Below are 12,603 nucleotides of genomic sequence, written 5' to 3' on the forward strand. Positions count from 1 at the left end.
ATGATCTTGTGTATAGAAAACTCCAGGCTGGGGGCGTGGTGGCTCACGCCTGTAATCCCAGCACTTTGGGAGGCCAAGGCAGGCAGATCACAAGGTCAGCAGTTTGAGACCAGCCTGGCCAAGATGGTGAAATCCCATCTCTATTGCAAATGCAAAAATTGGCTGGGTATGGTGGCAGGTGCCTGTAGTCCCAGCTACTGAGGAGGTTCAGGCAGGAGAATGAATCACTTGAACCCAGGAGGCAGAGGTTGCAGTGAGCCAAGATCAGGCCACTACACTCCGGCCTGGGCAGCAGAGTTAGACTCCATCCCCACCCCCCAACACACAAAGAAGAAAACCCCAAGGAATCTAGTTTAAAAAAAAAAAAAAGAATGCATAAACAAGTTCAACGAAGTTGAAGAATACAAGAATACAATCCCAGCTACTCGGGAGGCCGAGGCAGGAGAATTGCTTGAACCCAGCAGGCAGAGGTTGCAGTGAGCCGAGATCGTGCCATTACATTCTAGCCTGGGTAACAAGATTGAAACTCAGTTGTATTTTTACACACTACTAATAACCCAAAAATGAAATTAAGAAAATGCTACCACTTAACAATAGTATCAAAAACAATAAAATACCTAAAAGTAAATGTAGTAAATGTAATAAAAGAAGTTCAAGATTTGTGCACTGAAAACTATAAAACACTGTTGAGAGAAGTTAAAGAAGACCTGAAGAAATGCAGAGATTTCCCAGCACATTGGTGAAGACCTGTAATCTCAGCACTTTGGGAGGCTGAGGCAGGAGGATTGTTTGAGTCCAGGAGTTCGAGACCAGCCTGGGCAACATACAGAGACTCAGTCTCTACAGAAAATACAAAAATTAGCCAGGTGTGGTGGCATATGCCTGTGGTTGCAGCTACTTTGGAGTCTAAGTGAGAGGATCACTTGAGCCTGGGAAGCAGAGGCTGCAGTGAGCCAAGATTGTACCACAGCACTCCAGCCTGGGCAACAGAGCAAGACTCTGTCTCAAAAAAGAAAAAAGAGGCCGGGCGCGGTGGCTCAAGCCTGTAATCCCAGCACTTTGGGAGGCCGAGGCGGGTGGATCACGAGGTCGAGAGATCGAGACCATCCTGGTCAACATGGTGAAACCCCGTCTCTACTAAAAATACAAAAAATTAGCTGGGCGTGGTGGCGCGTGCCTGTAATCCCAGCTACTCAGGAGGCTGAGGCAGGAGAATTGCCTGAACCCAGGAGGTGGAGGTTGCGGTGAGCCGAGATAGCGCCATTGCACTCCAGCCTGGGTAACAAGAGCGAAACTCCGTCTCAAAAAAAAAAAAAAAGAAAAAAGAAAAAAGAAAAAGATTTTTAAAAAGCTACATACCTCCTTCACAGTTTGCCCACAAGAAAATTCCTTGTAGGCCTCAGGATCTTTGTTCTAAAACAGTTCTGTTGAATTTCACCTTGGCAATGTAAATTGATAGCTTATCTTCGCAGGTACAGGCTAAAGGACAGAACTCAAAGTCATCAACCCAGTGGTAGGATCTCGGCTCACTGCAGTCTCTGCCTCTCCAGGCTCAAGTGATCCGCTAGAGCACTATGATCAAGAGTGGGGAAGTAAATCAGTAAATCTGCATTTTTAGTAAATCTACATACTCAGTAAATCTACATTTTACTGAGACAAAACGCATATCTGATTTGCTTGCTCTGTCCTGTTGTTTATGTAAAATTGCAGACTCACCACTGGGCATGGTGGCTCACACCTGTAATCCCGGCACTTTGGGAGGCCGAGGTGGGCGAATCACAAGATCAGGATTTGAGACCAGCCTGGCCAACATGGCGAAACCCCGTCTCTACTAAAAATACAAAACATTAGCTGGGCATAGTGCAGGCGCCTGTAATCCCAGCTACTCGGGAGGCTGAGGCAGGAGAATTGCTTGGACTCAGGAGACGGAGGTTGCAGTGAGCCAAGATTGCAACACGGTACTCCAGCCCTGGCAACGCAGTGAACTCCAACTCAAAAAAGAAAAATAAAATGCAGATTCACTGAGCCAGACTAAGTGACTGTTCCTTCAGCCCCTTCTCACATGTAAATTGTGTATTAAGTGAAAGGCTGATCAAATATTTAAAAGTGGTGGTGTTATATTGGGGTTCAGGGGTTCAGGGTGCCTCCAGGTCCCCTGAGAGGACCTTTCTCCAGGTTCTTGGTCTCCTGCACTCTCAAGAATAAGAGAAGGGACCACGGCACAGTGCGCAGTAAATGCTGGACTCAGAAGTGTTCATAGAAAGTGATTAATTTAAAGAGAGAGAGAAACAAGAGAAGGAGAGAGAAACAGCTAACTCTCACACTGAGGGAGAGAATCCAGGAAGATGGGCTCCAGGAGAGGAAAGCAGCTTCCACACTGAGAGATGGAGTTTAGGAGGGAAAGACAAGCTTCCATGAGACAGTGTGGGAGGGGGCTCGAGAGGGAAAATCCAGGATAGAGAAAAACAGCTTCCATGAGAGTATTTGTGGAAGGGGATCCAAACACAGAGTCCAAAGGTGTGTAGAAGAAGGGGACTTTTAACCTGGGAGGAACCCCCACCTTCTCTAATACCCCGGGCCAATGAAAGGAGTTTCTTAGAACTTCCACTGGAGTGACTGACTCTTACTTTCTTCCCGTGCCCCTGAAATTTAAACATAAACGGTTAAACCCAAGTCTTATATATCCTTATTGATTTTCTGCCTAATTTTTTGAAACCTGTAATTTTTTTTTTTTTTTTTTGAGAAGGAGTTTCGCTCTTGTTACCCAGACTGGAGTGCAATGGCGTGATCTCGGCTCACCGCAACCTCCACCTCCTGGGCTCAGGCAATTCTCCTGCCTCAGCCTCCTGAGTAGCTGGGATTATAGGCATGCGCCACCACGACCAGCTAATTTTTTGTATTTTTAGTAGAGACGGGGTTTCACCATGTTGACCAGGTTGGTCTCGATCTCTCGACCTTGTGATCCACCCGCCTCGGCCTCCCAAAGTGCTGGGATTACAGGCTTGAGCCACCGCACCTGGCCTTGTTTTTATTTTTTTGAGACAGAGCTCTGCTCTGTTACCCAGGCTGGCATGCAATGGTGCAATCTTGGCTCACTGCAACCTCTGCCTCCTGGGTTCAAGCACTTCTCCTGTGTCAGACTCCTGAGTAGCTGGGATTACAGGTGTGCACCACCACGACCAGCTAATTTTTGTATTTTTAGTAGAGACAGGGTTTCACCGTGTTGGCCAGGCTGGTATTGAACTCCTGACCTCGTGATCTGCCCGCCTTGACCTCCCAAAGTGCTGAGATTACAGGTGTGAGCCATCTTGCCCAGCCTGCTGCACCGTTTTTATAACCTTGTTTCAGATGTTACACTAATGTTTCTGCCACATTCTGAGTGTGAAGGAAGTCACTAGGTCTGGCCCATACTCAAGGGAGGGGGATTAGGCTTCACTTTTTGAAGGCAGGAGTGTCAAAGAATTTGTGTACATGTATTGCAACCATCACACATACTAATAAAATAATATAAGCCTGGACATGAGAGCTCACACCTATCATCCCAGCACTTTTGGAGGCTGAGGCAGGAGGATTGTTTGAGGCCAGGAGCAATCCTCCTTCCTCAGCCTGACCCAAGGCTGGCCCTTGGGGCTGCACTGACCTCATGGCATTAAATAGAGGTCTGTCATTCTTTTTATTACTGCACTTTTTTTTTTTTTTTTTTTTTTGAGATGGAGTTTCACTCGTTACCCAGGCTGGAGTACAATGGCACGATATCGGCTCACCGCCTCCTGGGTTCAGGCAATTCTCCTGCCTCAGCCTCCTGAGTAGCTGGGACTCCAGGCACGCGCCACCATGCCCAGCTGATTTTTTGTATTTTTAGTAGAGACGGGGTTTCACCATGTTGACCAGGTTGGTCTCGATCTCTTGACCTCGTGATCCACCCGCCTCGGCCTCCCAAAGTGCTGGGATTACAGGCTTGAGCCACCGCGCCCAGCCTACTGCACATTATCTCCTAGTACAAAGATACCAAAATTTATTGAATGACTTCCCTATGGATGGACATGCAGGTTGTTTGTACTTATCTTTCTTTTTCCCTTTCTCTATGGTGGGCTGCATATCTTTCTCACTGTACGTCCACCTTTTTACTTCCTCTTTACTTATGTGGTCTCCCCTGGAGTTCAAGAATGGGGAACAAGGGACATGCAGGCTGGATCCGCCACAGGCAAAGGTCTCTCCAGGACAGCAGGGGCTGCTGTGGCAGGTTTGCTATCCCTTCAGCCCGCCTTCTCCTAACTAGCTCTTGGAGGATGTGATGCAACTTAGGAACGTCATGGTTTTTGCCTTCAGAGACCTCAGGTCTAGCATGGAGATAGTCGTGTGAGTACCCAACGAGAGGCAGGCTAGCATCGGGTGAGGGGTAGCCTTCCAAGTCCAGCTGATGGCTTGGGTTTCCATCCCACCCCACCACTTACCAGATATTTGACATTGGGCAAGTTATTTCAGCTTCCAGTATCTCAGTTCCCATGTGTCTAAACTGAGTCTCTTTTTTTCTTTTTCTTTTTTTTTTTTTTTTTTTGAGACGGAGTTTCGCTCTTGTTACCCAGGCTGGAGTGCAATGGCGCGATCTCGGCTCACCGCAAACTCCGCCTCCTGGGTTCAGGCAATTCTCCTGTCTCAGCCTCCTGAGTAGCTGGGATTACAGGCACGCACAACCATGCGCAGCTAATTTTTGTATTTTTAGTAGAGACGGGGTTTCACCTTGTTGACCAGGATGGTCTTGATCTCTTGACCTCGTGATCTACCCGCCTCGGCCTCCCAAAGTGCTGGGATTACAGGCTTGAACCACCGCGCCCGGCTGAGTCTCTTTTTTTTCTTAAAAGGTTGCTCTGAGAGGTAAATAAGATGCTTAGCACAGTGCCTGGCACACAGTAATCTATGAACATTGAACTGTTGGGAAACTAGCCAGCCTGTGGTCGTACCAATCACACAGGGACATGTGGGCACTGGGCCCGTGGGATTTGAAGAAGTCTTCGCCAATAAAAGGCAGAGACCTGAAGGATGGGCAGTACCTCCTGGCGGAGCTGGAGGAAGATATTCTGGGGCATGGAAAGGTAAATGTAAATGCACTGAGTGGAAATGGGAGGCATATTTGGGGCATGGCAAATAGAACCCTGTGGCTGGAAGGTCATGTTCATTGGCAAGGGGAGAGAAGGCCTTGCAGGGATGTATGCAGGCAGCCTTCTGGCACAGAGGATGGAGGTTCGAGTCTTCTCCATGGACTTGAACTCCAAAGCTGAAGTCACCATGGGACCACTGTTGAGGTTAGGCATGGCCAGAAGGAAACTCCCTTCCCCGCCATCCTCTTGCCTTCTTCAGCATGGGCCTCCTCCCAAGGCTTGGCCACTCCCAGCATCCAGCACCCCCACTCCTCAGCCGGGTCGGGAGGCGGGCGGAGGCTTTTCGCGGGGGCTGTGCCTGGTGGGCGGTTTTCCCAGAGCAGGGAGCAAAGCAGGACTGAGCTGGCGCCAGCTTCCTCGGATGTAGACATTGCTGGCTGGCTGGCCAGCCTGAGCCAGATAGCTTGAGCCTAGGGCCTCCTCAGGCACTGTGTTTCTGCTCTGCAGCATGTCACAGAGGGAGGCCAGAGGGCCACCAGCCATGCCAGGGGTGGGGGATAGCCGGACTCAGGTCAAAGCACGGTTGCTACCAGGCACTGACAGGAAGAGGAGCCGCCTCAGCAGGACAAGGCAGGACCCATGGGAAGAAAGAAGCTGGAGCAACCAGAGGTGGAGCAGAGCTGCTCCTGGCCCTCGGGGGGCCCGGGCTCTTGGCAGGGTAAGGAAGTCCTGGATCTGCAGAGGAATCCAGGGGAAGTAGGGGTTGGGGGGTGGGGAGATGTCACCTCCGATGGCAGAGCCTCACTCAGTATTACCATTCCTGCCCAAGAGAGGGGATTGTGGCCCCTTAGACTCCAAGGCACCATGCTTGGGGTGGATGGGACAGATCAGAGCTGGTCTTACCCAGAGTGCAGCTCAGAGAGCTGGACTAACTCACTTCTCTTGAGGAAACTGAGGCCCGGAAGAGGCATGTGGATTTCCCAAGGTCACTGAGCAGCAGCCCGTGGCAGGACTGGGACTTCCGCCTGTGTGCTTTGACCTCTGATTCTGTGTCTTTCCTCTTTCCTGCAGCAGCCTCATCATCTCAGGACCTGGCTAGGTCAAGGGTCAGCCCTCCCAAATAGGGTGTAGCCCTGAACTCCCCCTGGCCCCAGCGCACCCTGATAAGCAGGATTCAGACTGGGCGTGGGACAGGACTAAGGTTGTGAGGAGGCATGAGTGGAGTAGTAGAGAGAACACAGGCTCTGGCTTCTGAGCCAAGCTCTGCCATCTGCAGCCATCTGACCCCAGTCCAGGCCTTCCCCCAACTTCCTCAGCTGTAAAACGGGGTAGGGCTGAGGATGGCAAAGGCAGGCTGAGGCCCTCTGGTGCCTGCTGCCTGGCACCCTCCTATTCTGGTGGGAGACCATGCACTGGAATGATCTCAGAAGTCAGGGAAGATGGGAGTCCAGGCCAGACGCACTCACTGGAGCCCTCTGTGCAGAGTGAGGCCAGTCCTGAGAATGCTGCGCGGGAGCGGAGCCGGGTCAGGACGCTGCGCCAGGCCTTCTTGGCCTTGCAGGCTGCTCTGCCTGCTGTGCCACCCGACACCAAGCTCTCCAAGTTGGACGTGCTGGTGCTCGCCGCCAGCTACATAGCCCACCTCACCCGCACGCTCGGCCACGAGTTGCCTGGCCCCGCCTGGCCACCCTTCCTGCGTGGACTCCGCTACTTGCACCCTCTCAAGGTAGGTCACAAGACCTGGGACTTGAGGGGCAGATCTTCATGGACAGGGCCTTGGAGAAAGGGCTTGGCATTACTTATTTTTGAGACAGGGACATTGGACTTGGTCCCCCTGCCCGGGGCAGAACTGACATCAGGGCCAATTTCTCCTGCTGTCTCAGAGGAAGAGGAGCCAAGGCTGGCCCTTGGGGCTGCAATGACCCTGGGTTTCTCATGGGGTGGTGGCTGGAAATGGCTTTATGGGAATGTACCTCCTCTAAGAGGAAAGCCTCTGGGGTTCTTAGAGTCATGGGGTAAAAAGGAGCAGCTTCCAAGTCTGGGGCCCGGGAAAGGAAATTCTACTGAGGAGAGTTCTAGAGTCCCATGCGGCCTCACCCCATTGTGCCTGCCTTGGTGTTCTCTGGGTTTCTGTTGCAGGAGAGATCTGCCTTCTAGGAGAGCAACGGTCTGAGAGACCATCATTCTAGAAGCAGCCAAGCTGGGGGGTTAGCAGGGAGCAGCACTGGGAAGGCGTGCACCATTTGCCATGCTGCAACCTAGCTTCCCTAAACCTCAGTTTTATTACACATAAAATAGAAGCTAACATGAGCCTGCTTCTCTTCCAGCATATAAAATGGAAAGTCTAATGAACATTAATCAACAATGCAATAACAGCTAACAGCTGAGTGCTAAAGATAGGCCAGGAGCTGGGTTAAGTACTTACTTTAGTGTATTTTTGTCTTTTAATCCATGCAAAAACCAAATGAGGATTACTTTACAGATGAGGAAACTGAAGCTTAGGAAGGTTATGAGGCTGAACGTGGTTTGAACCCAGGGGTGTTTGACTTCAGACCCCATGCTCACAGCCATTAAGCAGACACCAGGGATGGCGCTATAAGGAGCTGGTTGAAGAGTGCACTGAGTTAAAAAGGAAGCGTCATCTTTGCCCTCTGAGGATAACATTGCAGTGGTGTCAACTTTTTTATTTTATTATTTATTTAGTTAGTTTTGGAGATGGAGTTTCACTCTTGTTGCCCAGGCTGGAGTGCAATGGCACGATCTCGGCTCACTGCAACCTTGGCCCCCTGGGTTCAAGCAATGCTCCTGCCTCCTCAGCCTTCCTAGTAGCTGGGACCACAGGCACCTGCCACAACTCCCGGCTAATTTTTGTATTTTTAGTAGAGACGGGGTTTCACCATGTTAGCCAGGCTGGTCTCGAACGCCTGACCTCAGGTGATCCACCCGCCTCAGCCTCCCAAAGTGCTGGGATTACAGGTGTGAGACACTGCACCTGGCCTATTTATTTATTTATTTACTTGTTCTTGAGACAGGGTCTCACTTTGTTGCCCAGGCTGGAGTGCAGTAGTGCAATCATAGCTTACTGTAACCTCGAAATCCTGGGTTCAGGAAATCCTCCCTCCTCAGCTTCCCAAAATCCTCCCGCCTCAGCTTCTCCAGTAGCTGGGACTACAAGCGTGTGCCACCACACCTGGCTACTTTTTTTTTTTTTTGTAGAGACAGGGTCTCACTGTTCCACAGACTGGTCTCAAACTTTAAGCTCAGACAGACCTCTCACCTCTCAATTTTATTTTTATGATACTTTTCACCACTTCTTAACCCTACATGTCATAGTTCTGAAATGCCTTGAAACTTGATTTTTTTTCTTTAATGCAACTAGCTAAACTGTATGAATTTGAGACTAAGTGGGGGAACTGTGAAATGTCAATGGTGGCGCAGGCTTCTGGGGTGGTATAGTAGTTTCCTTAGCTGTAAAATAGTGACCAAGGCAAGGCCCTTGCTTGTAGTAGGTTATCAACAGCTATGCTGAAGAATGAAGGCCCGGTTAGGTCCAGCACTCCGGCACATCCACAAGGTGGGGCATTTGGCCAGGAAGTAGCTCCCTGAGCCCCCAGGTGGAAGAGTTGTGGCGAGGAGGGCAGACTTTGGGACAGTCAACCTGGTGTCTTCTGAGACTACTCGGGCTCCTGCTGGAAGAACGGACAATTTTTGGAGGACCCAGCTTAGAGTTTTCCCTGGCTCTGCCCATTGCCCAGCCTCTGGCTGTTGCCAGCTCTGCCTAGGCCACCTGATCTGTCCACCTCCCTCCCAACAGAGAGCTGCTCTTCTTAGGGCCTTCTCCCTCCTCAGATGGCTCCTCCTGCGTCTCTCATCCAGGCTCTGGGTGATCAGGTCAGGAGAATGTGTGGGGCTGTACATGATGATGGCCCTGATCAGAGCAGTGATGGCTGGGGAAGGTGTCAGGGAGGGATGCTGGAGTAGGCTGGGTTTTGGGTGTCAAGGATCCTGGACCAATAAGGGCTGCGATAGCAGCGTTTCTCACTTCCCAATCTGTGTCTTGCAGAAGTGGCCGATGCGATCTCGTCTCTATGCTGGAGGCCTGGGGTACTCTGATCTTGACTCCACCGCAGCCAGCACCCCCACCCGAAGAACAAGAGATGCAGAGGTGGGGTCCCAAGTCTCTGGAGAGGCAGGTGCTCTCCTTCCCACCACAGCACTCTCACCAGCTCTTGGTGACAAATAATTATCACACTCACCCTTTTCTCCCAAACTGTGACTCACTCATGCTTAGGGACCTGGATTTTCTGCCAGCCCCACCTGTCTTCACTCTGATTCTCAGCCATGGCACTCAGCTCCCAAGTTGCAGCATGCAGATCAAGAGAAGCAGTGGCACTTCTGTGACAGTACCGAGAGGACACAGGATGGAGAACTTCCTCCTTGGTCCCCAGGAGGGGACTTCCCCATGGCTCTTCCGTGACAGCTACTGGGAAGTGGGAGAGAAAGAGGTACAATTGGGCTCAAAGTTGAGTTGGGGAAGCATTCTAGCTTTCCTCCTCTAAGGTTTCCGCAAACCCTCTGCAGATAGCGAAAAGGCAGATGCAGAGGGAGGGGCCTGGGATTGTACCAGCCCCGGGTGCTGATGGGAAAGCCAGGTGGCTGGATAGGCTTTTGGTAGCTGCAAGTGTAAACAGATCTGGGCTGGGTCACACAGCCAGAGGGGAAACGGAGGAAGGGTACTTTCTTTCTTTTTTTTTTTAGAGGCAGGGTTTCGCCATGTTGGCCAGGATGGTCTTGATCTCTCGACCTCATGATCCACCCGCCTCAGCCTCCCAAAGTGCTGAGATTACAGGCGTGAGCCACAGCACCCGGCTGGGAATGTGCTTTCTAACTGCATCATGAGGTGCTCACCCAATGTTAGAGAGGTAGTGAGAAATTCAGGGTTCCTGCCTCTGTAGCATGGGCCTCTCCAGCAGCTGCCCCTCACCACTACATTTTCTCTCTCTTGGCTCCTGCTGCACTCTTCCACTCTTTTCTTCTTCTTCTCCTCCCTCCTCCCTCCTCCCTCCTTCCCACCACAGCACTCTAACCAGCTCTTGGTGACAAATAATTATTTGTCCTCTCTCCTCCCTCCTCCTTCCTCCTCTTTCTTCTTCTTTTTTTTTTTTTTTTTTTCCCCCATAGAGATGGGGTCTTGATAGGTTGCCCAGGCTGGCCTTGAAGCCCTGGCCTCAAACGATCCTCCCACCTCAGTCTCCTAAAGCGCTGGGATTACAGGTGTAAGCCACCACACCCAGTCCCACTCTTTTCTTGACTTGAATTTTATCTACAGGTTAAGCCATAAATCTTCAATTGTTTACATTCTAGTTTCTAGAGAAACTTAGATTGTCCCAGCTTTCTAGTTTGAGATCTTATCCTGAAGCAATTCTACCTTTTTTTTTTTTTTTTTTGAGACGGAGTTTCGCTCTTGTTACCCAGGCTGGAGTGCAATGGCACGATCTCGGCTCACTGCAACCTCCGCCTCCTGGGTTCAGGCAATTCTCCTGCCTCAGCCTCCTGCGTAGCTGGGATTACAGGCACGTGCCACCATGCCCAGCTAATTTTTTGTATTTTTAATAGAGACGGGGTTTCACCTTGTTGACCAGGATGGTCTCGATCTCCTGACCTCGTGATCCACCCGCCTCAGCCTCCCAAAGTGCTGGGATTACAGGCTTGAGCCACCGCGCCCAGAGCAATTCTACCTTAATTGAACCAAGCAACAACTTATGGCCTTGCATATGAAGGATATTGAGACTTAATTACATCCTCGAAGGTGCTTAAAAGAACAGGTGTATGTTCCATAGGGGTAATCATTACAGTCTTCTCTTTCCATTATGTTAGGAACCTGACCTCAAGGGAAAACAAAATAGGCCTGCCTTCAGCTCAACTGGCTCCTTGTAAAATTTGTGCTCGAGGCTTCCCTCCTCCAATTATGCTCTGGAGTTATTTCTACAGACTATCTACGAATTAGCTCCCTAGGGCCAGCTCCTTCCCATGGAGATTGTCCTTGCTTGGACTTTATCTAAATGCTGCCCTGGGGTGCCAGAAATGTGATACAGCTTCAGTGAAACTCATCTCTGGCCCTAAAGAAATAATTTGAGGCCTGGTGTGGTGGCTCATGCCTGTAATCCCAACACTTTGGGAGGCCGAGGCAGGTGGATCATGAGGTCAAGAGATTGAGACCATCCTGGCCAACATGGTGAAAACCCATCTCTACTAAAATACCAAAATTAGCTGGGTATGATGGCATGCACCTGTAGTCCCAGCTACTTGGGAGGCTGAGGCAGGAGAATTTCTTGAACACAGGAGGCAGAGGTTGTAGTGAGCCAAGATCAAGCCACTGCATTCCAGCCTGGCGCCTGGTAACAGACTGAGACTGTGTCTCAAAAAAAAAAAGAAGAAAAGAAAAGAAGTAATTTCAGGACTAATAGTAGAATCTACACACACTGAAAATAACTCCAGATCAGATGTAGCTTCAAACCTGGCACCTAAAGTCCAGACAGGGAACAATTACCTTTCTGTTAAATTTCAGCCCCTCAGAGGGGAAGGGGACGAGCATGGCCAACTAGAGTTCCAACAAGGTTGTCCTTAGACACAAGCCATTGTTGTCATCATGAATGTAGCGAGCTCTGGGCAGTCTGGAAACGGTTGGGGTCTGGGTTCTAACACGGCACGACCCTGTACCTCCATAGGGCTGGCCAGGGCAGAGCTGAAATAGGGCTGCGGGTGTGACTGAATCAATTGGGGTAAAGGTAGGAAAAGAGACACAGAACGTCCCAGCCCCGAGCTGCATAGGATGTGGGAGAACAGCTGGAATGTGGCCGGGAGCCACGGGGAGAAGGCCTCAGCCAAGGCTGAACTCGTAAATCTGCCTGGAACCAAGCCTCTGCAGAGGGACCCTGAGGCTCTTGTGCAGAGCTGATGTGGGCAGCCAGCCGGGTCCAGGCAGGGGCAGAGGCCAGGTGTGGGAGGGCATGAGCACAGTGTTCTTCACAAGACCATAAAAGTCCAGCTAGAATATACTATTTTTAAAGCCAAACAGCAGTATCTTCCTAGTTGAGTTCGCGGGTGTAGTAGGAAGGGAAGCAGATACATTTCCTCCCCATTTGGTGGCACACACTGTTTTTCTAGGGATGAAGAGAAATTGGCTTAAGGTGTGTGCCGGGGTCTCCGGACAGCACCGAGCTCCTGATAACAGGGTAGACTTTGGGTTGGAGCTTGCCCCACCCTGCCCTGCTCAGACTCAGGCCTTTGCCTAGTAACATCGGAGCCCTCAGGGGTGACCGCATGGCCCTGGTGAGGACAAGGAGGGCACAGGAAGGACGATGCAGGTGGAGGGCTGCAGGAGGCAGGGCCCATCACTACAAGTTTCTCAGGCAAAGCGGTTCTCCTTCCCGCCCAGGACAGTCCAAGGGCGGTGGGGCAAAGGCCATCTCCTCCAGGCTCAGAGACCCAGCTCCCTCAGGCC

The 12,603-nt window shown here is 50.8% G+C and overlaps 1 protein-coding gene across 2 annotated transcripts; it reads left to right on the forward strand.

The window, feature by feature from the left end:
• The first annotated feature begins 5,496 nt into the window (after nt 1-5,496).
• TCF23 (transcription factor 23) lies at nt 5,497-10,521 on the forward strand. Of its 2 annotated transcripts, XM_039461523.2 has the most exons (4): nt 5,497-5,817; nt 6,583-6,825; nt 9,163-9,264; nt 9,391-10,521. In XM_039461523.2, exons 1-4 carry the CDS (start codon nt 5,608-5,610, stop codon nt 9,574-9,576), a joined length of 741 nt encoding a protein of 246 aa, XP_039317457.1. In that variant the 5' UTR covers nt 5,497-5,607; the 3' UTR covers nt 9,577-10,521. The 2 variants fall into 2 exon arrangements, with proteins under 2 accessions (XP_039317457.1, XP_010350654.2); XM_010352352.3 differs by having other exon boundaries at nt 9,163-10,521.
• The last annotated feature ends 2,082 nt before the right edge of the window (nt 10,522-12,603 follow it).

The sequence above is a fragment of the Saimiri boliviensis genome, chromosome 1, assembly GCF_048565385.1.
Source record: "Saimiri boliviensis isolate mSaiBol1 chromosome 1, mSaiBol1.pri, whole genome shotgun sequence".
Taxonomy (NCBI): domain Eukaryota; kingdom Metazoa; phylum Chordata; class Mammalia; order Primates; family Cebidae; genus Saimiri; species Saimiri boliviensis.